The sequence below is a fragment of the Mustelus asterias genome, chromosome 22 (assembly GCF_964213995.1).
Source record: "Mustelus asterias chromosome 22, sMusAst1.hap1.1, whole genome shotgun sequence".
Classification (NCBI taxonomy): Eukaryota; Metazoa; Chordata; class Chondrichthyes; order Carcharhiniformes; family Triakidae; genus Mustelus; species Mustelus asterias.
In genome coordinates, this window is record NC_135822.1 from 26423289 (window position 1) to 26450544 (window position 27256).

At 47.4% G+C, this 27256-nt stretch overlaps 1 protein-coding gene across 1 annotated transcript in view; it reads right to left on the bottom strand.

Moving 5' to 3' along the window:
• Window positions 1-27256, bottom strand: part of LOC144509967 (transmembrane protein 51-like) — a 45607-nt gene that overhangs the window by 5711 nt on the left and 12640 nt on the right. The window contains exon 2 of the mRNA XM_078239032.1: window positions 1408-1848. Within this exon, the coding sequence (XP_078095158.1) occupies window positions 1408-1727 (320 nt within the window). The 5' untranslated portion in view covers window positions 1728-1848. The remainder of the gene's footprint in view (window positions 1-1407; window positions 1849-27256) is intronic.

The following is a 27256-nucleotide window of genomic DNA, read 5'->3' on the forward strand; positions in this document are numbered from 1 at the left end:
AGTGGCCAGGAGCCCAGCCCAACTTCCTGCCTTCCCCAGCCCAGTGGAACGGAATCGGGACAGACCAGGAAGCAAGGTGGGATGTTCCCGGTGTGCGTGTGATGAAGCTTCAGGATCAGGTAGTGAAAGGTTGAAAACTGACTATCCCCAGAAATGGTTTCTCACACGAATGCCCTGCAGTGACTGGAGGATTCGGGAAACAAAACGGTCACCGGCATCGTCAACATTTTACTTCACATCGGCCAAGCATTGGTTGTAACCGTGGTAACACTTAATTGGCCTCCTTTGCTGGTCTAATTTATTGTGCCCGGCAATTTCCAAGCCTCCATTCTGGTTCTATGTCCACAGGGTATCACCCCATCCCCACCACAAGAGGAGCTCCGATGGGAAGGTACAGAGTCACGTAGATCTATATCAAATTAATCAAATTCATTTGGAGCATTACAGCTCGGCCGAAGGCCCTGAGGCAGGCCGAGGATGAGAGTCAGGGAAAGAGACTGCACTTGCTCCTGATCATTACAGAGCAGTCACTGCCAGAACGGTGTGTACATGAACACTAGGGCGGAGGAGCACAGGCTGAGGCAGCGAGGCCCCAACTGGAGGGTTAACTGGGTCGCAGTCTAACTAATAACCTGTTAGTCACAACACGGAGTGTAAGTAGAACGTGACTCCAGCGAGAGGCAGGACATTGGTGGCGCAGTGACACAGTGGTTAGCACTGCTGCCTCACAGCGGAAGGGACCTGCGTTCGATTCCTGGTTTGGGTCACTGTCTGTGCTGAGTCTGCACATTCTCCCCGTGTCTGCGTGGGTTTCCTCCGGGTGCTCCGGTTTCCTCCCACAGTCCGAAAGATGCGCTGGTTAGGTGCATTGGCCGTGCTAAATTCTCCCTCAGTGTACCCGAACAGGCGCCAGAGTGTGGCGACTAGGGGATTTTCACAGTAACTTCATTGTAGTGTTAATCTACGTCATCATAACATTAGTGTCACAAGTAGGCTTACATTAACGCTGCAATGAAGTTACTGTGAAAATCCCCTAGTCGCCACACTCCGGTGCCTGTTCGGGTTACACTAAGGGAGAATTTAGCACGGCCAATGCACCCTAACCAGCTCGTTTTTCGGACTGTGGGAGGAAACCGGAGCACCCGGAGGAAACCCACACGGACACGGGGAGAACATGCAGACTCCGCACAGACAGTGACCCAAGCCGGGAATCGAACCCAGGTCCCTGACGCTGTGAGGCAGCAGTGCTAACCACTGTGCTGCCCGTAAGCCTACTTGTGACACTAATGAATAAACTTTCGATGGGGTTCCTGGAGGCATTGCCAGGTTGTAGGTGCAGGAGGGCCCGGGCAGGAGAGCAGGACATTGACAGGAGGGGGAAGAGGATAAACGGAGTGCACGACGGACCTGCTGGGTAACATGGTCGGCTCGTACTGAATATTCGGCACTTCCTCCTGCATTCTGCGCCTCCTCTTTTCACGAACGCTCAGACAGATGGACAGCAGCAGCAGGGTGACTCCGCCAGCGCACAGTATGTAGGACACCTGGGATACTTTGGTCTTCGATTCTTCGGCAGCCGGGGAGCTGCTGTTCCCGCCCTGAGTGGCATTGTCCTTCCCGAATCCGGGCACCACGCTCCAAACCATCATGATGATGCCCAGGGCGAGCATGCCAACCCCCAACGCAGTGAGGGCATACTGAGAACCACTGGAATTTTCAGAGGCCATGGACACACCTCCACAGTTAGACCTTGGGCTCCGAATTCTCCTTGGATCACACGTCTACCATCCCCGAACTGAAGAACGAGAGATACGTCCACAGCTTCACTTCAGACCTCACAACTTGAACCTGCAAAAAAAAAAGACACCAACATTAGAAAACAGACAAAGGGTTATGAATAATGGGTGCAATGAATAACGCTCTTCAGAGGACATCCCAAACAGCTCCACTGTTTATACTGTGAATGGCAGAACCCTTAGGAACATTTTCAGAGGGATCAGGGTGTGCAGGTCCACAGTTCCCGAAAAAAGTGGCAATACAGGTGGTCAAGGTGATTAATAAGTCGGCTGGGGCATCGAGAACAAGAGTTGGAAAATCATGAACAGAAAACTCTCAGCAGGTCTGACAACATCTGTGGAGAGATTCGAGCCAATGTTTCGAATCTAGATGACCCTTTCTCAGAGCAGCTCCGATGAAGGGCCATCTCGACTCGAAACGTTGCCTCTATTCTCTCGCCACAGATGTCAGACTTGCTGAGATTTTCCAGCATTTTTCTTCTTTTTTGTTTCAGATTCCAGCATCTACAATATTTTGCGTTTATCTAGTTGGCAAATCTTGCTGCAGCTATACAAAACCTTGGTTGGGCCGCATTTGGAGTATTGCGTGCAGTTCTGGTCACCATGCTACCAGAAGGGTGTGGAAGCTCTGGAGAGCGTGCAAGGAAGGTTCACCAGGATGTTGCCTGTTCTCGAGGGTGTTGACTATGAGGAGAGGTTGAATAAACCAGGATTTTTTTCCACTGGAAAGATGGAGGCTGAGGGAAGGTATAGACAGGGTGGATAGTCAGAGGCTTTTTCCCCAGGGTGCAAGTGTCAATTACAAGGGGACACAGGTTCAAGGTGAGAGGGGGAGAAGCTTAAGGGAGATGTGCGGGGGAAGTTTTTCCACAGAGAGTGGTGGGACACGCTGCCAGAGGTGGTGGAAGCAGACACATTAGCAACATTTAAGAGGCGCCTGGATGGGTTCAGGAATAGGGAGAGAATAGAGGGATACGGACCGAGTAAGGGCAGAAGGTTTTTTTTAAAAGTTTAGTTAGGGCACCATGATCGGCACGGGCTTGGAGGGCCGAAGGGCCTGTCCCTGTTCTTTGTTCTACCTCTCCGCACTGGAGACCCTCGTAGAGAATTTCAGCACTGAACCTTCATAATGATCAAAAACAAAATGAGTGCGAGAGAGGAATGCAAGTCAAGACATGAAGAATTCCCTGCATTTTGCCAAACAGTGTCATGGGATTATTTAGCTGGCAGGTAAGTGGGTTGTGCAGGCTTTCCTGGGAGGGAGAGCACCTCTGACTGTGCAGCACTGCCGCTGTGCTGCATTGTGGGAGTGAGGCTTGGACGAGCGTGACACACAACCAACCCAGTGAAGGCTCGGTTAAAATATTCTCAACTTTATTTATAAGAATTGGACTGGCCTCAAGTCCAGAAAATGTTACCTTAATTGATCACAACAAATCCAAAAAGATATTGCAATCAGCCCAACGATCCTTCAATTTATCTTCATTTGATCCAGGAGTATTTTGGATATCAATATGGCATTAGTAAGGAATTACAGGGTGGCACGATGGTTAGCACTGCAGCCTCATGGCAATTCCCGGCATGGGTCAGCGTGTGTGGAGTTTGCACATTCTCCCCACGTCTGCGTGGGTTTCCTCCCACAGTCCAAAGATGTGCAGGTTAGGTGGACTGGCCATGATAAATTGACCCTAGTGCCAGGGGGATTAGCAGGGTATGAGGGTTACGGGAATGGGGACTGGGTGGGATTGTGGTTAGTGCAGATTCGATGGGCCTAATGGTCTCCTTCTGTACTGTAGGGATTCTATGATATACTGTATACTTGTAATCAAGTCCTTTCTGGCCATCTTATTCAATGAAGTTTCGAGATGGATAGTTTTATCATCTTTGCAGCCCCCATCCCATCAGTTTTCATACCCTTCTCTCGGCACCTTCAATACCATTTCTCAGCCGAGACAACAGCTTGCATTTATATAGCATCTTTCACGCATCAAAATGTTCCAAGATGCTTCCCATGGAAGGTAATCAGACAAAAATTGAGAGAGCTAGAAGATGACAACATTGGGACAGGTGGTTAGAGGCAACTGGATGTTAAATGGAGGAGTGGGAGAGGCAGAGAGAGGGTTCAGGGGGAGAGGGGCATAATCAGAGCTGATGAACTGTTAGAATCATTGGAAAGAGGCCATTCACGAATAAATTCTGTCCTACGAGCGACCTTGACAATCCCCAATCCTCTCCTCACTCCCCGCACCGTTTTTTCAGGGAATTATCCAATTCCTTTATTAAAGAGAATTTACAGTCAACCTAGATTCCGCTGAGAATTCTATATCCCAACCACCCCCTCAACAAAAAAGATTTCCTTTAATCTGTACTCTGCCCATTTGTTACTGTCTTACGAACCAGCAGAAACAGTCCATCATTTTTTAAGCTTTAAAAGACCTTAATCAGGTAAACCACCTTTAGTTCTATTGAAAACATCAATAACTTCTCTGCTTCGAGCTGTAATTCCGTCATACTTGGATACCTGCAGCTCAATCACAGACACAAGGACTGGAATTTTACCGAGCCGCCTGCCACAGGATTCGGAGCGGGCCACCATGGGAGGGTTTGTTGACCTCGGGCAGGGTTTTACGACGATCGAGACTGGAAAATCCCGGCCCACGTGGAGTCTTTTTACTTAAATCTAGGAGGATGGAGTAACCGCCGCGAGTTTGTTTCCGCACAAGTGTTTGTCTGTTGGGGAGGTTTGAATAACCTTTCCTCAAAACACGGTTAACGTGAAAGCTGAAACTCGACCCACAGAATCACCTGCTGCTAATAGGCCAGCTGACTCCAAACATTAATGTTTAATGACATTTTTCAATGATTGGAGTACACACTACAAAGCCCCTCGTCCTTAGAGTCAGAGGTTTACAGCGTGGAAACAGGCCCTTCGGCCCAACTTGTCCATGCTGCCCAGTTTTTAAACCACTCAGTTAGTCCCAATTGCCCACATTTGGCCCATATCCCTCTATACCAATCTTACCCTTGTAACTGTCTTTTTAAAAGACAAAATTGTACCCGCCTCTACTACTACCTCTGGCAGCTCGTTCCAGACACTCACCACCCTCTGAACCCTTTTGTATTTCTCCCCTCTCACCTTAAACCAACGTCCTCTAGTTTTAGACTCCCCTACCTTTGGGAAAAGATATTGACTATCTACCTTATCTGTGCCCCTCATTATTTTATAACCTCCATAAGATCACCCCTCAGCCTTCTACGCTCCAGAGAAAAAAGTCCCAGTCTATCCAGCTTCTCCTTATAACTCAAACCATCAAGTCCTGGTAGCTTCCTAGTAAATCTTTTCTGCACTCTTTCTAGTTTAATAATATCCTTTCTATAATAGGGTGACCAGAACTGTACACAGTATTCCAACTATATCCTTGATCCTGAATCAGTTCCGGTTTGGCTGATCTGGCATCGATCCTGAATCCCAATGGTTTAGAAACAGTGGCAGTAGTATCCATTGTGGGCTGCATTCAGAGTTTGAACATGGGAACTGGCTGTCCACTAGATCTACCCCCAAACCCGAGCAGGCAATTCCCCCAGAATAGTCTTCCAGCGAATCAGCACAGTGGTTAGCACTACTGCCTCACAGCGCCAGGGACCCAGGTTCAATTCCAGCCTTGGGTCAATGTGGAGTTTGCACATTTTCCCTGTATCTGCGTGGGATTCCTCCGGTTCCCTCCCACACTCAAGATGTGCAAGGTTAGGTGAATTGGCCATGCTAAATTGACCCTAGTGTGAGGGGATTATGGGAACAAGTCCTGGGTGGGATTGCGGTTGGTGTAGATAAACTCGATGGGCCGAATGGCTTCCTTTTGCACTGAGGATTCTATGATTTTATGAAATCACAAGTCTGAGGCAGATGTATATTCTGGAAGCCTGACACAAGGACAAAAACTTCCAGAAGTATACAGTACAGGAGGCGGCTATTCAGCCCATTATGCCTGTATTGGGTTATTGGTCAACCTATCCAATTAATCCAACTCCCCTTTTAAGTTTATTTATTAGTGTCACAAGTAGGCTTACATTAACACTGCAATGAAGTTACTGTGAAAATCCCTTAGTTGCCACACTCTGGCATCTGTTTGGGTACACTGAGGGAGAATTTAGCATGGTCAATGCACCTAACCAGCACATCTTTCAGCCGGTGGGAGGTAACCGGAGCACTCGGAGGAAACCCACGCAGACACGGGGAGAACGTGCAGACTCCGCACAGACAGTGACCCAAGCTGGGAATCGAACCCGGGTCCCTGTCACTGTGAGGCAGCAGTGCTAACCGTGGCTGCCACAAACACTTTTCCCAAAACACCGGATTTCCTTCCCTTGCAAGTATTGGGGACATGGTGGCAAAGTGATATTTCACTGGACTAGTAATCCAGAAGCCTCAGGTAATGCTCAAAGGATGTGTGTTCAAATCCCAGCACAACAGATGGTGAAATATGAATTCAACAAAAATCCGGGATTAAAAGTCTAATTCGACATCGTCGAATGTCGTAAAACCCATCTGGTTCACTAATGTCCTTTAGGGAAGGAAATCTGCCGTCCTTACCTGGCCTGGCCTACACGTGACTTCAGAGTCACAATAATGTGGTTGACTCAACTACCCCCTTAGTTTAAGGATAATTAGGGATGAGCAATAGATGCTGGCCCAGCCAGCGATACCCACATTTCATAAATCTTTTAAAAATCTTTTGAATGTTACGATTAATGTGTTCTCTGGACTGTTAGGCAGAGTATTTCTGTTGACAACTCACTAAACTATCATGGGAAAGGATTTTTTAAAATCGTGTTGCGTTTCCCCTTGTTTTTAAAGTATAAATCTTTTGCTACAAGTACTGATGTCAGCAGGCTGGGGCGGAGCAGGGGGGATCCTACTAAACCAAAGTAACAAAGACACATAAAAAAGATGAAAATAATTCTCAACAATGAAAGACTAAAAGCTATCTTTACATCAGAGTGGTCTCCAATAGTGAGAAGGGGTTGCGGGGACTCTACAATGTGAGTGACCAGATACACGGTACCAGAAGTAGTGAGTTCCAGTGGGCAGGGAGGGAACGGAGGGAAAGTTGGCGCTGCGCCTCCTCTCCACACTGGAGTGGTGCCAGCAATGCTAAATTTGTCTGTGGGACTGGACCCGTCACTGGCCACCCGCAGAAAAGCTGAGCTTACAAAGCCATTTCTGCATTGGAGAGACACATGGGCTTGTGACTTCCTCAGAGTGGCAATCTCTGGCCCATGGATAGACATTCCAAAGCCCATCTTGCTCAACCTTCCTCACTCAGGCTGGGTGAGGCAGGAGCAGCAAAGCGTGGCATTGGCAAGGAATAATGGGGGGGGGGGGGGGGGGGTGCACAGAGGAAAGAGGCGACACGGTGGCACAATGGTTAGCACTGCTGCATCACAGCACCAGGAAACCAGATTCGATTCCCGGCTTGGGTTACTGTCTGTGCAGAGTCTACACGTTCTCCCGTGGGTTTCCTCTCAGTCTGAAAGACATGCTGGAGTGTGGCGACTAGGGGATTTCCACAGCAAATTGCAGTGTTAATGTAAGCCTACTTGTGACACTAATAAACAAACTTTAAAACTTTTTTTTCAAAATGGCAGTAATGGAAGCAGGAGGATGTGGGTCAGGTGGGGGTGGCACGGTAGCACAGTGGTTAGCACTGCTGCTTCACAGCTCCAGGGACCTGGGTTCGATTCCCAGCTCGGGTCACTGTCTGTGTGGAGTTTGCACGTTCTCCCCGTGTCTGCGTGGGTTTCCTCCGGGTGCTCCGGTTTCCTCCCACACTCCAAAGATGTGTGGGTTAGGTTGATTGGCCATGCTAAAATTGCCTCTTAGATGCGTAGATTAGAGAGATTAGCGGGTAAAATATGTAGGGATATGGGGGTAGGGCCCAGGTGGGATTGTGGTCGGTGCAGACTCGATGGGCCAAATGGCCTTTCTGCACTGTAGGGTTTCTATGAATTCTATGAAAAGGTTGGGAGCTCAGTCTGGATGTTTAAATAGTTACTCTGGAGTTGGAAGCGATTTTCTTTTCCTTTAACTCTTTCAGGAGTAACTATCAGGGTAAAACTGGCAGAACCATCTGAAGATCACCATTTAAATGGTTTCTGTTGGAGGATTCCCCGCCCAGTTAGCACTTCCCGGGTAAATCCTTATTGGGGAACTTCAAGGGATTCCCCAGTGCATCATTGGAGTAACCCTCCCAAATCCGATGCTAGGAAATTGGGGCAAGGACTCACACCCACTCCTTTCCTCAATCACATCCCCCGCCAAACCCCCTCCACTCTGCCCAGTCTGTACAAGAGACTTCTCCACACCATTCCTTCTCCCTCACCCTCATTTCCACCAATGAGATGTTTCATGGACTGGAACAGCCCACACAAACAAGCCTCCCATCCATTGACTCTGTCTACACTTCCCGCTGCCTCGGCAAAGCAGCCAGCATAATTAAGGACCCTGGACATTCACTCTTCCACCTTCTTCCGTCGGGAAAAGGATACAAAAGTCTGAGGTCACGTACCAACCGACTCAAGAACAGCTTCTTCCCTGCTGCTGTCAGACTTTTAAATGGATCTACCTTGCATTAAGTTGATCTTTCTCTACACCCTAGCTATGACTGTAACACTACATTCTGCACGCTCTCCTTTGCTTCTCTATGAACGGTATGCTTTGTCTGTATAGCGCACAAGAAACAATACTTTTCACTATGCTAAAACATGTGGCAATAATAAATCCAATCAGCCGTCTCAAAATCATATTTGTGGTTTCCAATCAATTGTAGAAATCTTATTTTCTCCAATTGGGCCAAATCCAAGCTGCGGTTTAGAGCTAAAGGACAGATCCAGCATTGAGGGAGCTTTTATTGAAAGCATTGCAGATGTATCGACCACTGGCCTCTGTTCAGCTGATTCACTCCGTCACCAAGTTCACTTTTCCTAACCCAGAGCTCATTCACTCACAAGAGGGCCAGGGAATTTCATCAGCATTCCACCGGAAACACCCAAGGATTCCGAAGAGCAAGTCACCTTTCCATGCTCTTCCTGCCGAGCGTGTAACTGCTTTCTGAAGCATACAGTGTTAGCTAACAGAAACCAGTCTACATCTCGCACGCACAAACCCGCTAACTCTCCAGGGACTAAAAGCGATGGCGGGAGAAATTGCAAATGCACTAGTGGTAATTTACCAAAATTCGCTGGACTCTGGGGTGGTTCCCGCAGATTGGAAAACAGCAAATGTGACGCCACTGTTTAAAAAAGGAGGTAGACAAAAGGCAGGTAACTATAGGCCGGTTAGCTTAACTTCTATAGTAGGGAAAATGCTTGAATCTATCAAGGAAGAAATAGTGAAACATCTGGATACAAATTGTCTCATTGGGAAGACGCAGCATGGGTTCATGAAGGGCAGGTCATGTTTGATTAATTTGGTGCAATTCTTTGAGAACATTACATGTGCAGTGGACAATGGAGAACCTGTGGATGTGGTGTATCTGGATTTCTAGAAGGCATTTGACAAGGTGCCGCACCAAAGATTGCTACATAAGATAAAGGTGTTATAAGAACAGAAGAAATAGGAGCAGGAGTAGGCCATCTAGCCCCTCGAGCCTGCCCCGCCATTCAATAAGATCATGGCTGATCTGACGTGGATCAGTACCACTTACCCGCCTGATCCCCATAACCCTTAATTCCCTTACCGCTCAGGAATCCATCCATCCGCGCTTTAAACATATTCAGCGAGGTAGCCTCCACCACCTCAGTGGGCAGAGAATTCCAGAGATTCACCACCCTCTGGGAGAAGAAGTTCCTCCTCAACTCTGTCTTAAACCGACCCCCCTTTATTTTGAGGCTGTGTCCTCTAGTTTTAACTTCCTTACTAAGTGGAAAGAATCTCTCCGCCTCCACCCTATCCAGCCCCCGCATTATCTTATAATGGGTAATGTATTTTCTTGGATAGAGGATTGGTTAACTAACAAATCAAAGAGTGGGAGTAAATGGATGTTTTTCTGGTTGGCGATCGGTGACTAGTGGTGTGCCTCAGGGAATCAGTGTTGGGACCACAATTGTTTACAATTTACATAGATGATTTGGAGTTGGGGACCAAGTGTAGTGTGTCAAAATTCGGAGATGACACTAAAATGGGTGGCAGAGCAAAGTGTGCAGAGGACACTGAAAGTCTGCAAAGAGATATAGATAGTCTGAGTGGGCGAGGGTCTGGCAGATGGAGTACAATGTTGGTAAATGAGATCTCATCCATTTTGGTAGGAATAACAGCAAAATGGACTATTATTTAAATGGTAAAAAATTGCAGCATGCTGCTGTGCAGAGGGACCTGGGTGTCCTTGTGCAGGAAACTCAAGGGGTTGATTTGCAGGCGCAGCAGGTAATTAAAAAAGGCAAATGGAATTTTGTCCTTCATTGCTAGAGGGATGGAGTTTAAAAACAGCGAGGTTATGTTGCACCTGTATAAAGGTGCTGGTGAGGCCACACCTGGTGTACAGTTTTGGTCTCCTTACTTGAGAAAGGATATACTGGCACTGGAGGGAGTGCAGAGATTATTCACTAGGTTGATTCCGGAGTTGAGAGGGTTGGCTTATGAGGAGAGACTGAGTAGACTGGGGTTATACTCATTGGAATTCAGAAGAGTGAGAGGAGATCTTATAGAAACATATAAAGATTATGAAGGGAATAGATAAGATAGAAGCAGGGAAGTTGTTTCCACTGGCGGGTGAAACCAGAACCAGGGGGCATAGCCTCAAAATAAGGGGAAGTAGATTTAGGACTGAGTTGAGGAGGAACATCTTCACACAAAAGGGTTGTGAATCTGTGGAATTCCCTGCCCATTGAAGCAGTTGAGGCGACCTCATTGAATGTTTTTAAGGCAAGGATAGATAAATTTTTGAACAGTAAAGGAATTAAGGGTTATGGTGAGTGTGCGGTAAGTGGAGCTGAGTCCACAAAGAGACCAGCCATGATCTTATTGAACGGCAGAGCAGGCTCGAGAGGCCAGATGGCCCACTCCTGCTCCTAGTTCTTATGAGCGTGTAATTGCTTTCTGAAGCAGTGTGTTAGCTAACAGAAACTAGTTTACATCTCACACGCACAAACCCACTAACTCTCTTTCTCCAATTGTTACTGTACCCAAGTAACGCACCTCAACTTTCACAACAGTGCTACACAAAGTAGTGACTGATGCCTTCAGCACACGAATAGTCACAATACCAGAAGCAGAAAGTCAAACACTAACACAAAATTGGACAAACGACAAAACAAAAAAAGTTGAAAAAAAAAACTCAGGTCAGGCAGCATCTGTGGAGAGAAAGAGTTAATGTTTCAAGTTGATGCCCTTTCATTGGAACATCAGGCAAGATGGGGGACATTGCATCGACACTTCAGACAGGAAGCCACAAACAACACGTTCACTAGTTTGAGTCCTTGCAAACTTGTGTTTCATCAACCTCTCGAACATCCTCGTTCATTTCGCAAGACAGCTGTTGCGAGCAACATTTGTAAATAGCTTTATAGTTAGAAACAGGAGGTTGCTCATTGACCAGGGAGTCTTCATAGTGGGAACCAGATGATAATGTTGGTCTTTCAATGTAACCGATGTCCGACAGGGTGAAACTAATTGTTGGCAGCAAATGTTTTACACCCAGTGCCCACAACGTAGGGGTGTTTGGCAGGACGATGGCTAATACGGGATTAGAGAATACCACCCACAGTATGATGTACAGAGTCACATGGTAATAGACTGAGAACAGTCTTGAAGGAACACCATGCATGGCAGTATAAAGATTACCAATAAATAGTTTAAACATCTCAATGAGACACCAAACAAACCCAAAATGTGTGGCCAAGGCTGCCTTGGGCTCAATCTCAAGAGACTGCATTACGTTACAGTGCCCAGTGAGATTGTAGCTATACCACTGTAGTGACAGTGCTAAAACGTCAGGAAATTATATGTGGTTTCTCCACGTTTTATGCAGATTATGGATGAGGCACATAGCTGGGGTATTGTAGAAGTAGTTTTACGTAACTGATGCTGTACCTATGGGACAGACTAGAGGAACTTTAAATTGCATTATAGACCCACCTGGATTCTTTCCCTCTGTCCCCTCTACCTACCTCCTGCCCAAACTTATCAGTCCTCTTCAAACACATACCCACCTCGCTTTCTTTGCTGTGTCAGGTCTACATTCCTCTTAAGATGACCATGTACCATAAACAAGGAGGTCATTACTAGTTACTTTTATTTACATTTTCTTTAGCTCATAAGCCATGAGCTCTAACTGCGTCTTCAGTACACGGAGATCTACAATCCAACATCATCACTGGTCGCATAAAAGGACATTAAACCCAGCACAGAGCTTCCATTTTGCTCCCCCTCACCCCGAGCACCGATTTCACCCCTCGATCGTTTTCTCAGCTGGTGTGAGACATGCCATCCATTTTAAGTGTCCTGCTTTTACAGTGTAAACTTTCAACAATTCAAATACTCGCCACGTAACTTCAAAGCTCCCAGTTTCACAGCCTCCTGGTGACTGCAGGTCCAGTCAGTCAGTGGGGCGAGGGACAGGGAGGAGATTTACGAGGATTATTGAACAAAAATCAGGCCCATCGGTTGGGTCAAACGACGCTTCCTCGAGTTCACAAGCAGCTGCAGCCTTTGGAACTAGGCCGATCAGCTTAATCACGCGGTTAGACCACACGTGCAAAGGGCCAGAGGCTCCAACGGCTATAGAGGAAGAAAAGTCGAAGAGACAGACTTCAGGGCAACACTTACGAAGTAGGAGGAGATTAAATCCATAACAATCCAAAATAACTTGAACGCAATTCTCTCCACATCCCAGCATGGACTAAACAGCAAAACACACAACACATCAAACTTGATGAGGCACGAATAACATCGCTGCCTGTTGGAAAGAAACAGCAAGAGAGAAACCCAGCCATTTTGAACTGCACATATTAGCTTCTGTGACAAGTCTGAGATTCCTCTCCTGATCTTGTTTCTCCTCTCCCCCCCGCCCCCTCCCTGTAGGGTTCCCAGGGAACGAGAACGATCGAGCCAATATAATCCTGGCGTTTAAGCTCAAACAAGTTTGAGAAGGCGAACCATTCAAGATGTTGCCTGATGGGAGGCGGGGTGAGCATTCAGCCCCTCCGGCAAGTTTTCAAGCCCAGACAAACACCACAAACCAGCTGAAAGATAAAAACAGCCAATGGCGGCAGTTGCCATGTCTGACAGGAATACCTTTCCTAGGCCTGCCAGCACTCGGGATGACTTTAATTATAGATCGAGGGTGTGCTCACTCTCTCTGACTTAATTGCCACGATTATGATCTTCAGGAAGAAAAGGCAAGATCAGAGTAGCTGAGAGAAGGCAAAAGAGAATCTGCAGACACCAATTTTGAAACATTCTTTAATGGGGTGTGGGTATCGCTGGCAAGGCCAACATTTGTTGCCCATCCCCAAGTGAGTCTGGACGCACATGTAGGCCAGACCAGGTGAGGACAACAGGATTTCCTTCCCTAAAAAAAAAGGACATTAGTAATCCAGATGAATTTTTACACCGATCATTGGACTTTTAATGCCAAACTTTCATTGAAATTCAAATTCCAGCATTTGCCGTGATGGGATTCGAACCCAGGTTCCCTGGGTCTCTGGATTACTAGCCCAGGGACAATACCACTCCGCCACCACCTCCCCTAGGGGAGAGACGGCAAATCAGCAGCTTTAATAAAGGGAATGCAAAACACTGCAGACACTGACCTCTCGAGGGGCCACCGACTTGGAAAGTTAAACATTCCTTTATCCACTGGTGCTGCCGGACCCAGAGTTCCCAGCATTCTCAGATTTTATTTTGGCTTCAACATGGTGGCAGGGCCATTGGATTCGGATACACAGGTCACAAAGCGGCCGCCAAGTAAGCTCGCCAGACTGGCTGTGGCAGATATCTCCGAAGGAGTTGTCAAGCAACTTCCCTGAGTGAATTCAGTAAATTTACTGTGGTTACAATTGACCAGCAAGGCCCAAGGCCTAAGGCCCAACGCACTAACACAGCACTAAATCAGATATAAAATCCACAAACTGTTTCTGCCCACCACACCATGAAAAATCTCTCCCACGCAATCAATCATTGGACAAAAGCTGCTTGGTGTCTAATGTGTCTCGGCCATTTAGAGTTAATTTACAGGCTTGTTCCAGTTTTGCCATTTCTTGTTGGCAAGAGTGCAGACGAAGAATTTATAGCTGTTGGCTCCATAGCTTAAGTGGTTAGAGCACTGGCTTTGTTCAATTCTCGCTGTAGCCTGTGGTTAACATTTTGGGGTGGCACGATGGTTAGCACTGCTGCCTCACAGCTCCAGGGACCCGGGTTCGATTCCCGGCTTGGGTCACTGTCTGTGTGGAGTCTGCACATTCTCCCCGTGTCTGTGTGGGTTTCCTCCGGGTGCTCCGGTTTCCTCCCACAGTCCGAAAGATGTGTAGTTTAGGTGGATTGGCCGTGCTAAATTCTCCCTTAGTATCAGGGAGATTAGCAGGGTAAATATGTGGGGTTACGGAAATAGGGAATTGTCGGTGCAGCTCAATGGGCCGAATGGCCTCCTTCTGGAGGGATTCTATGGTATTGGCCATCGTCTCTTGATTGAATCAAACTATTCACAAAAGTTGAGCATCTTGATCACCTTGTTTCCAGCCTCCTACCCTCTTTGTAAAACCTCAACTTTCACCTTCATATCACCCATCTCCATCCTACTGCAGCCCATTCACTGCCAAAACCGTTTCTTATGCCTTTGCCACACAGATTAGGTTTATTATCGTCACATGTATTAACATAGTGAAAAATATTGTTTCTTGCACACTATACAAAGCATATATACCATTCATTCATAGAGAAGGAAAGGAGAGAGTGCAGAATGTAGTGTTACAGTCATAGCTAGGGTGTAGAGAAAGATCAACTTAATGCAAGGTAGGTCCATTCAAAAGTCTGACAGCAGCAGGGAAGAAGCTGTTCGAGTCGGTTGGTATGTGACCTTAGACTTTTGTATCTTCCTCCCGACAGAAGGTAGTGGAAAAAGAGAATGTCCAGGGTGCGTGAGGTCCTTAATTATGCTGGCTGCTTTGTCACTTCCGAGGCAGCGGGAAGTGTAGACAGAGTCAATGGATGGGGGGCTGGTTTGAGTGATAGATGGAGCTATATTCATGACCTTTTGTAGTTTCTTGCGGTCTCGGGCAGAGCAGGAGCCATACCAAGCTGTGATACAATCAGAAAGAATGCTTTCTATGGTGCATCTGTAAAAGTTGGTGACAGTCACAGCTGACATGCCAAATTTCCTTAGTCTTCTGAGAAAGTAAAGGCATTGGTGGGCTTTCTTAACTATAGTATCGGCATGGTGGGGGGGTGGGGAAACCAGGACAGGTTGTTGGTGATCTAGACACTTGAAAACTTGAAGCTCTCGACCCTTTCTACTTCGTCCCCATTGATGTAGACAGGGGCATGTTCTCCTTTACGCTTCCTGAGGTCGATGACAATCTCCTTCGTTTTGTTGACATTGAGGGAGAGATTATTGTTGCTGCACCAGTTCACCAGATTCTCTATCTCATTCCTGTTCTCTGTCTCGTCATTGTTTGAGATCCGACCCACTATGGTGGTGTCGTCAATAAACTTGAAAATTGAGTTGGAGGGGAATTTGGCCACACGGTCATAGGTGTATAAGGAGTATAGTAGGGGGCTGAGATGTTCTGCTCATCAGTCTTCCATACTGCACCTTCAATAAACTACCTTCCATCAGAAACTCACTCTGCTACCCTGCTCCTATCCTTCCCCAGGTACCATCTGCCCCCATCGCACTTACCCTCAGTGATCTGCATTGTTCCCAGTTTCCCCCAGTATTTCAGATGCTACATTCTTGCCCTATTCTTCAGATCGCTCCATGGCCTCCATGTTGAACCATTTCCAGCCCTCCACTCATATCCCCAAACAACCTTGGCATTCATCCTTGCCTTCAGTCACCCGAATCCCATGCTCTAGATTTCTTTCCCTAAACTCTTATTAGTTCATTTATAGGATGTGGGCATCGCTGGTTAGGCCAGTATTTATCACTCATCCCTACTTGTCATCAAGGTGGTGGTGAGCTGCCTTCTTGAGCCGCTGCAGTCCACGTGGTGTAGGTACACCCAAAGTGCTGTTAGGAAGGGAGATGCAGGATTTTGGGGGGAGATGATGGCCTGGTGGTAACACCAGACTATTAATCCAGCAACTCAGCTGATGTTTTGGGGACTCCGGTTTGAATCCCGCCATGGCAGATGGTGGAATTTGAATTCTGTAAAAATATTTGGAATTAAGAATCTACTGATGACCATGAAATCATTGTCAGAAAAACCCATCTGGGTCACTAATGTCCTTTAGGGAAGGAAATCTGCCGTCCTTACCTGGTCTGGCCTATATGTGACTCCATCAATGTCGTTGACTCTCAACTGCCCTCTGAAATGGCCTAACAAGCCACTCAGTGCAAGGGCAATTAGTGATAGGACAATGAATGCTGGCCCAGCCAGTGACACCCATGTCCCATAAATGAATTAAAATTTAACCCACCATCATCAGCACTTGTAGTGTCTCCTCCTTTCTCTCACACACACAATCTCTTGTGTACATTAAAGGCTTGGTACAGATACACATCATTGTTGCTATTGACAATTGGCGAGATTAAATTCAGTTGAACGCGGTCATTATTTACCACTAGCAGGAGTCAGAAGGTAATTCAGGAACAATGGCGCATTCTCTCCCTCTCTCATTAGCTCCTGTACCGAGTGCACACATTCTAATTCTTTCCAAAAACTGGGCGGAAGGAAAACTTCACTCTTCAAGCTTTCCTCATCCACCTCCCCGCCGCCCCAACCCCCATGATGAGAGGACTTTGTGCACGGTGTCCCAGAAGGAATTATACATCCTTTATATCTCCACCTTTTCCCGTTAAATATAAAATCTGGATAAGGTCTTACTGACGTATTCCATAATACAGTCAGCCTCGATAGATCACCGTTCTCAATAATCGTCCCGACCTAACACACTCTGCCCCAATTTCACATCATTCGATTCTAACCCGTTACCCCAAAAAAAGTCTGGTTGCAGCCATAGTTCAGAATCTCATCCAGCGGGTCATTGATCCGGTCCCAGACTTATTTTTTTTGCCATCTTTGTGAAGACAGCATTGTCGTCAAGTTCAATGTTTTTTAGGCTCGTGTCTAATTGCCCGAGGAGGTGATGGTGAGCTGCCTTTTTGAATCCTGATGTGGAGATGCCGGCGTTGGACTGGGGTAAGCACAGTAAGAAGTCTAACAACACCAGGTTAAAGTCCAACAGGTTTATTTGGTAGCAAATAAACCTGTTGGACTTTAACCTGGTGTTGTGAGACTTCTTACTGTTTTTGAATCCTGACAGTGCTTTGTCGCCAAGTATACACTCACTGTTTCCCCCCCCTCCCCCCGTAGCATTTCGATACACTCGAGTGGCTTTTCTGGGCCATTTAAGAGTTAACCTCATTGCTGTGGGTCTGGAGTTACGGGTAAAGCGGACCAGGCAAGGGCAGCGGATTACTGGCAAGGTAGCACAGTAGCTAGCATCAGTGCCAGGGACCAGAGTTCAATTCCGGCCTCGGGTAACTGTCTGCGTGGTGTCTGCATGGGTTTCCTCTGGGTGCTCCGGTTTCCTCCCACACTCCAAAGACGTGGGGGTTAGGTTTATTGGCCATGCTAAAAATTGTCCCTTAGTGTCGGGCAGATTAGTAGGGTAAATGTGTGGGGTTACGGGGAGAGGGTGTGGGTGGGATTGTCGTCAGTGCAGACTCGAAGGGTTTTTCCGACAATGGTCTCGTGGTCATCAGTAGATTCTTAATTTTAAGACGGTATGATGACACAGTGGTTAGCACTGCTGCCTCACAGCGCCAGGAACCTGGATGCGATCCCGGCTTGGGTCAGTGTGTGGAGTTTGCACATTCTCCCTGCGTGGGTTTCCGCCGAGTGCTCCAGTTTCCTCCCACAGTCCAAAGATGTGCAGATTGGGCGAATTGGCCATGCGAAATTGTCCCTCAGTGTACCTGAACAGGCGCCAGAGTGTGGCGACTGGGTGATTGTCACAGCAACTTCATTGCAGTGTTAATGTGAGTCTACTTGTGGTGATTAATAAACATTACCCTTATTTGCGGAAGGATATATTGGCCTTGGAGGGAGTGCAGAGAAGGTTCACCAGGTTGATACCAGAGATGAGGGGTGTTGATTATGAGGAGAGACTGAGCAGATTGGGTTTGTACTCGTTGGAATTTAGAAGGCTGAGGGGGGATCTTATAGAGACCTATAAGATAATGAAGGGGCTGGATAGGGTAGAGATGGAGAGATTCTTTCCACTTAGAAAGGAAACTAGAACTAGAGGGCACATCCTCAAAATAAAGGGGGGTCAGTTTAGGACAGAGTTGAGGAGGAACTTCCTCTCTCAGAGGGTGGTGAATCTCTAGAATTCTCTGCCCACTGAAGTGGTGGAGGCTACCTCGTTGAATAGGTTTAAATCACGGATAGATGGATTCCTGATCGGTAAGGGAATTAGGGGTTATAGGGATCAGGCGGGTAAATGGAACTGATCCACTTCAGATCAGCCATGATCTTATTGAATGGCGGGGCAGGCTCAAGGGGCTAGATGGCCTACTCCTGCTCCTATTTCTTATGTTCTTATGTTCTTATTGAATTCCAGATATTTTTATTGAATTCAAATTCCACCATCTGCCGTGGTGTGATTCGAACCCTGGCCCCCAGAACATTAGCTGAGTTTTTGGATGAATGGTCCAGTGATAACATCACTGGGCTGTTGCCTCTCTTCCTCGAAAGGCAGTGGAAGCAGAATATTTTGAAGGCAGAGCTAGGTAAGTTCTTGATAAAACAGAAGGGTGTAAGATTATCCAGGAGGGGTGGGGGGGAAGACAATGTAGAGTGAAGGTTACAATCAGATCAGCAATGATCTTATCGAATTGTGGAGCAGGCTCAAGGAGTTGGATGGCTTACCCCGGCTCCTAATTCGTACGTTGTCTAGCTGCTATTTGAATGTGAGGGACAAGGTTTTATTTTTACAAAGAATGGAACTGTGGTAAACCACTGTTAGCTTATTACCTGTATATGTGACATGCCTGGACACATCCCTACCGGCCCTACCCAAAACTCCTCCCCGCCCTCCCCCCCCCCCCCCGGTCCAGGTATAAAGGCGACTGCTCCCCGCCCCCCCTGCCTCAGTCTGGACCAGTTCATCGGCATGGGTGTGCTCCAAGTCTTTTGCTAATAAAAGCCTATTTGTTCTCGCATACAAACTAGTCTTTGCTCGATTGATGGTGAAGCAGGAACGTGTTGCCAAGGGGTGGTGCAGGCATATATGACAGGGGTGTTTAAGGGGCTTTTAGATAAGCACATGAGTATGCAAGGAATAGGGGGATATGGACCAAGGATAGGCAGAAGGGATTAGTTTAATTTGGTGTCATGTTCGGTACAACATTGTGGGCCGAAGGGCCTGTTCCTGTGCCATTCTGTTCTAGGTTCTGTGAGCAATGAAGCTACATTCAAGCGGGCAGAAAAACACAGCACAGATCTAGGTGAAGATGCTCTTCCAAGTGCTCGAAGGTTAAGATTTTGCAAACAACATTCCACCTATTCCCTCCTTGGGAAGCATTCCAAATTTTGCTGGTCCAAGAATCAAAGAAAAATATTTGTGATTGATTGAGTGAAAAGATAATTGCTTTTATTCCAAACTTGGACGCCTGACAATTAGATATCACTGAGCAATCTCTGTGGCGGGAAACAGCCTCTGTTCATCAGGAGAAGCAAGTATGTGAACATTGTAAAACAGCGAGGAGCTTTAAGACAGGAGCCAGTGATCTGCCACCTCAGCTCTTCTCCAAGCAAGAGCTGACAGAATATTAAATCTTCCATTAATTTAGTGTTTGGAATCGTGCTGCTTTGTGTGGCTCCCGTTTCGCGGCAGCTGTTACATTGACACTCTGCCAGGGCAGCGTCTGCCAGCTTTTCTAAATGCTGAGAAGTCACGTATTTGCTTCAAACCACGCAGGCTCCTGCTCCGCGACCTCCAGAGTTAAGATTCCAGAAAGGTGCAAACGTGGCCTGTGCGAAAGGACTTCCACCTCTGAAGATATCGACTTTTGCTCAGCAAACCGTTCTTGGGAGGGAAGAGGGTGGATATGAGGTGCCATGGCACGAACCAACATCTCACCCCTGGCAGCAGCAGGCTTGAGACATGATCTTTTAAGTGTACAATGATGTGGAGATGCCCGTTGGACTGGGGTGGGGCACAGTAAGAAGTCTCACAACACCAGGTTAGAGTCCAACAGGTTTATTTGGAATCACGAGCTTTCCGAGCGCTGCTCCTTCATCAGGTGTGCCACTCACGAATGAAGAAAAAAAGAGCATATACTGATGCCCATTTAGTTTCAGGCTGGTGGAGCAACACCAAGCGATGCCCAGTGCCAAACAATTGGCCCCAAAGAGGGAACAACTAATAAAATTCGGAAAGTGCAAGATAAACAGGAAGAAACTTCTCCCTTTAGTAGAGGGGTCAATGACTAGGAGATTTGAGGAAACATTTTCCACCCAGAGGGTGGTGGGGATCTGGAACACTCTGCCTGAAAGGGTGGTAGAGGTGGGTTGGTAATGTGGCCCCTTTAAGGGGGCCTTGCTGGGGGGAGGGGGCACATGATTGGGCTGGACCCTATGGAGTGGCAGCACGGGAAGCCAAGCCAATCGGGTGCAAGGGCGTAGATCCTGGGACTGGAGTCAGAGGGGAGTGGAGAGTAGTCGTGTATTCAATTCGGTCAGATCCTTGTTTGTATACATCTCTTTATCATTGGTGATAAACCCTTTAAACCACAATGAGCCGCCTTCAGTTATTACAGGTGGGAACCCTCACAACATTTAAATAGACACTTCCAATGCCATCGCGTACAAGGCTACGGACCAAGTGCTGGAAAATGGGATTAGAATAGACAGACGTTGATGGCCGGTGTGGACACAATGGGCCAAAGGGGCTCTTGTGGCTGTAAAACGATCATTCCAAAAAAATTATCCAGTCAAAACACTGCAGTGCCCACTGAGTGCGTAGGTCAATTTTTCATATCAGCGCAAATGTGTCATTTAGAGACAATCCCTAGGTGAACATGTCAATTAGCAGCAGAGAGCATGCTGGGTACATTGGGCAGTAAGAAGTTTAACAACACCAGGTTAAAGTCCAACAGGTTTATTTGGTAGCAAAAGCCACCTGAAGAAGGGGCTTAGAGCTCCGAATGCTTGTGTGGCTTTTGCTACCAAATAAACCTGTTGGACTTTAACCTGGTGTTGTTAAAACTCTTACTGTGTTTACCCCAGTCCAACGCCGGCATCCCCACATCATGGCTACATTGGGCAGGTCAGAGGCACAGGATGAGGCCATTCAGCCCCTCGAGTCTGCTCAGCATTCAATTCAGTGTGTGTTAGGCGCAGGTGCTTATCTGCCAGCCCCACAGATGCTGCTTAACCTGAACATTTCCGATTTCCAGCTTTTCAGTGGTACGATTTCAATTAGCCCACTGGCTAGAAGCAGACGGCGGGCAGGGGGCGGGGCTGACCTACTGAATGGAATGCTGACTTAAACATTTAAAATGATTTATTTAGGTTTGCATTACAAATAAAACCCCGAGACTCTCGATAATTTGACCTTCGCTACAACATGAAGAGATCGCAGTAACATTGCAAATTAAAATCTCAACCAGCTAGTGCCACCACCAGCTCAGTGTGTGATCCACAGGGAGAGGTGGGTGGGAGCTGGTCACTGCTAACCAGTCCCACGGTATTCCATTCTTCCGGAAGAGTCTCCAAGCAGAATCCACACTAATTACGCACAGCAAATATCAGGGAGCAGCAAAAAAAGAGTCAACATCTTGCTTCAGGCAGGCGCAATGAATAATTAATTACACTAAATCAACAAATGTGCGTAAATCAAACCTCCAAGCGGTTAGATCTGGAATCAGTTACTCACCGCGTGAAACCTGCCCTCACGCACGCATGTCTTTAAGTTGCGAGAAACACCCAGTTTTCCTCCTCCCTCTGGTCCTCTTGCAAATCATAGAACTCTCCAGTACAGAAGGAGGCCATTCGGCCCATCAACCACAATCCCAGCCGGGCCCCATTCTCGCAATTCCACGTATTTACCCTGCTAATCGCCCCCCCCCCCCACTCTAGGGTCAATTCAGCATGGCCAATCAACCTAACCTGCACATCTTTCAGACTGTGGGAGGAAACCCATGCAGACATGGGGAGAATGTGCAAACTCCACCCAGTGAACGTAGGCCGGAACTGAACCTGGGTCCCTGGCACTGTGAGGCAGCAGTGCTAACCACTGTGCTGCTGAACAGACTCAAAATCATAACCAAACAAGACAGAAGGTGGAGTTCAGATACTAGGACGCTACTAGCAAGCTGCGTCTACAATTATTCAGTAAGGAGTCTAACAACACCAGGTTAAAGTCCAACAGATTTATTTGGTAGCAAACGCCACTAGCTTTCGGAGCGCTGCTCCTTCCTAAATAAACCTGTTGGACTTTAACCTGGTGTTGTTAGACTCCTTACTGTGTTTACCCCAGTCCAACACCGGCATCTCCACATCATGTCTACAATTATTCCCCAGACTTCAAATTTTTAGATTACTACAGACTTTTAGAAGAATGGTGCTAGGTATGGGGAAGGGCAGGGGCAAGTTCAGCACCATGGGCTGGGAGAAGCTCCAGGTGAAGGCAAGGTATTTAGCAACAGGGTTAAAATGGCTCCACTTCTCTGTAGATCACTGAAACCCTACAGCGCAGGAGGAGGCTGTTTGGCCCATCGAGTCTGCACTGACTCTCCGACAGAGCATCTTATTCAGGGCCAACCCCTCCCCCACCCTTTCCCTGCAACCCACGCATTTAGAATGGCTAATCCACCGAATCTACACATCTTTGGACAGTAAGGGGCAATTTAGCATGGCCAATCTACCTAAACTGCATACCTTTGGACTGTGGGAGGAAACTGGAGCACCCGGAGGAAACCCACGCAGACACGGGGAGAATGTGTAGACTCCGCGCAGCCATCCAAGGTTAGAATCAAACCCGGGTCCCTGGCGCTGAGAAGCAGCTGTGCTAAACACCGTCACTTTGTTGTAAACATTTCTCGGCCTGAGCACATTCCAGAATTTTCTATCGCCCAGTTTTTTTCTGCTCTACAATTTAACTTGCAGCTTCAGAAGGCTGTTCTCCTCCCCAATTACAATCCCTGGATTGTACACATCTGGCAACGGTGGGGCTCCAATAGACAGATGGTTAATGGGGATAAGGCTGGCATTCTCGGCTGCCCACAACGGCTGCTCAGGAGACCCCAGAAAAGGCAGAGCCTTGGACAGAGTTAGACAATTCATATCCCCTGACTGTGAAACACACTCTACAATGTGTGAACGAGCAGAACACAAGGGCCGTGATATCTTGGGGCCAGGGGCGGCCTAAGGTGGAGCACAAACACCAGCACGGATCCGCTGGGCCGCGGGGCTGGTTTCTGTGCTAAATACTTTTTGTGATGAACTTTCGAACAGGTGCTCTGGAAACCGAGAATCGTCTCTCCCAAATCATGCAAGACCTGCATTTGTGTAGCTGCTTGTTACACCTCAGCACATGGACAGAATTACAAAAGTCATTGATGAGTAAATAAAACAGGCAGTTTGCACACAGGACTCTCCAAGATCAATGGGCAGATGTCCTGATTTTGGTGGCATTGGTTTGAGAGAGGATGTTTTCCAGAACACAAGAGTTGTTCCCCTTTGTGCCTCACCAGTTTTTAAACATGGTCGGCACAGTGGTTAGCACTGCTGCCTCTCAGCACCAGGGACTCGGGTTCTATTCCCAGCTTGGGTCACTGTCTGTGTGGAGTCTGCACGTTCTCCCCGTGTCTGCGTGGGTTTCCTCCGGGTGCTCCTGTTTCTTCCCACAGTCCGAAAGACGTGCTGGTTAGGTGAATTGGCCGTGCTAAATTCTCCCTCAGTGTTACCCGAACAGGCGCCGGAGTGTGGCGACTAAGGGATTTTCACAGCAACTTCATTGCAGTGTTAACGTAAGCCTTACTTGTGACACTGATAAAATAAACTTTAAACATCCATCTGAACCAATGGAAAATGACAGAAGAGGGCGAAAGCTGAACTAAAGGCTACTGCCACACAACACAGAGCCCCTCCAGTGCAGACTGGCATGCCCCGATACTGGAAATGGGGCTGAACTCAGAGTGGAAGTGATGGTGTGGCCTCTGACCAAAGCTGCGACCTCCTCTCTCAAATCATAGAAACCCTACAGTACAGAAAGAGGCCATTTGGCCCATCGAGTCTGCACTGACCACAATCCCACCTAGGCCCTACCCCCATATCCCTACATATTGTACCCACTAATCACACTACGCATCTCAGGACACTAAGGGGCAATTTTTTTAGCATAGCCAATCAACCTAACCCGCACATCTTTGGACTGTGGGAGGAAACCGGAGCACCCGGAGAAAACCCACGCAGACACGAGGAGAATGTGCAAACTCCACACAGACAGTGACCCGAGGGGAATCGAACCCAGGTCTCTGGAGCTGTGAAGCAGCAGTGCTAACCACTGTGCTACCGTGCTGTCCAGGGGAGAAAGGTGAACTCTCGTTTTTCCTCCTCCCACCCACATTTCCAATATCTGGCCCATCTTTAGCAATAATTGAAACACATTTTCAAAAACAAAAAAAATCACTCGGGCTTTAAAGGTAACACCTTTGGACACAAAGCAACTCCTGTCAGCACTTGGAGGGTGCTCACCAGTTTGAAATAAATGGGTTTACACTTCCATTAAGAACAAGTGCATCGAGTCACTCACTCTGATATCACACCGTGATAAAGGCCAGGGAGACTTCAGTAGCCATGTTTATCTTCTCTGACACTGTTGATGGAAGCTGCACGGATCCCAATTCCCACATCCTGTGCGTCATCAGCTGCCTTTGTCAGTTTACATTTCAGGATGAAATATACAAACCCATTAAAATAAAATGGGAAAGCACAATAGGAGAGGGGGGAATCGGCCCAGTTCCTGCGTCCATTCAGTATCCTCTGCTGGAAGGTACCAACTCTCGCATGCTCAAGGCAGCTGCCCAGTATCAGAGAGGTCGAAACCCTGCGCTTAGCTCTCAGGTTGTGCTGAATGTGTGAACAATTGACGGGATAGCAGTGAAGGAATGGGCACAGTACTTAGCACTGCTGCCTCAGAGCGCCAGGGACTGGGTTCGACTCCTAGCTTGGGTCACTAAAAATGTTCATTAGTCACAATTATACTTACATTAACACTGCCATGAAGTTACTGTGAAAATCCCCTAGCTGCCACACTCCGGCACCTGTTTGGGTACACCGAGGGAGAATTTAACATGGCCCAATGCACCTAATCAGCACGTCTTTCGGACTGTGGGAGGAAACCGGAGCACCCGGAGGAAACCCACGCAGACACTGGGAGAACGTGGCAGACTCCACACAGACGGATAGGGTGGCAGTGGTTAGCACTGCTGCCTCACAGTGCCAAGGACCTGGACTCGATTCCTGGCTTGAATCACTGTCTGTGTGGAGTCTACACATTCTCCCCATGTTTGTGCGAGTTTCCTCCGGTTTCCTCCCACAGTCCGAAAGACGTGCTGGTTAGGTGCATTGGCCGTGCTAAATTCTCCCTCAGGTGTACCCAAACAGGCGCTGGAGCATGGCGACTAGGGGATTTTCACAGTAACTTCACTGCAGTGTTAATGTAAGACTACTTGTGACACTAATGAATAAACTTCAGGGTGGTGCTCAGTGCTCCCAGGTTGGGGGAAGAATTGAAATCAAGCTATGGTTCTTAGTCCTGAACCGGTAACTCTCATTGACAACACGTGCTGGATTCAGCATGGCTACAGAGATAGAGTCTGGCCTGACTCGCGTTCAAGCAATAAACCAAGACCAACAAATAGGGGAAAATACAATCCATATCCCTGTAATCATTGGGAAACATCAAATCCCTCAGTCAGCAGAGATTAGGCACTGATTGCACTGGACAACTGCGGTGATGCACATAGAATAAAAGGAGACACTTATACCCTGCACTGCGGGTTCTAGTTAAGGCAAGAAATTCAGTTTGCAGGAATACACTAGTTATGCTGCAAACACCCCTCCTGTGCATTACACTGTACATAAATTAAACTGTGCAGTGTAACCGGTTAGTGTTAAATATACAAACATTTAGCCTACATCAGTGATGTTAGATCACACGATAACAGGACATGGGGAGAGATAGTTCTGTGTAAAGACTCCTGCTGAGGCTATTTTATAAGTAGTTAGCATAAAGTTCAGTGAAAGATAGAGTTTGCTAACAGCAATATCTGCACGTCCCACGTTCATGGCTCAAGACCAAAGGCAACAAACAGATGGTGGCCACGAGGAGATTCGAATCCACACCTCCGCCAACAGATTGGACAAGGCACGAGAACCTGCAAGGACAGCAGAGGGAAATCTTTAACTGAACTCCAGAAAAAAAAACGAAGAGATGGGAGAAGAAAATCCTCTCTTTACCAGAGTGCTTCAAGCATGTGGAAGGCCAGGTTTCAGCCAGGAAGCGACAGAACTGACATTGCAGTTTTACCAGGCAAGGAACAGCTTCAGGATTAGCAGAGAAGACCAGCAAGGTGCAGGTCAGCACCTAGCTCTATGTGATGGGCAGTAGAGCAAATGACAATGTGCAGACAGGGAATGAGTGAAGAGATGGCCATGTGACGATATCAAAGCCGTTGATACTTAATTCAGTCTTTGGAAAAACATTACACACAGTGAATTTTGCACCATGTTTTATGAACGGGCCATTGAATATGGAACCCTGAAAGATAAATTAATTCAGGATTGTATCACCATCAGAGAGACTGCAGCGAGTTAAAAATGATACTCCCTCATTCAGTAGAACCGCACCGGGGAATTCTCGGGACTCAGATTTCCCTAACCTGTTGTCTTTTGCAATCACTGGGACTTTTTAAAACGAGAAGGAAGGAAGTTCACATCGAGATCCCCCCCCCCCCCCCCCCCCCCCTCCCCCACAGGGTCAGACCCTGGCTCCAAATATCAATGACGCAGATTTCACTTCCTCAAGTTGTCTGTGCCACTGCTGTACCTCTGCTTCTGCACACCACTGACCTGGATACACCCTTGAGGAAGTTATAATTACGCAGAGAAACCACTTCAAATGTCTGTCTTTGGTTGCCAAGAATCCCCAGGTGATTATGCAGCAAGAGGTTTCTGCGGTCACCAGTAAATAGTCTTGCAATCATCTGGTGTAATTTTGCAAGACCTGCAAT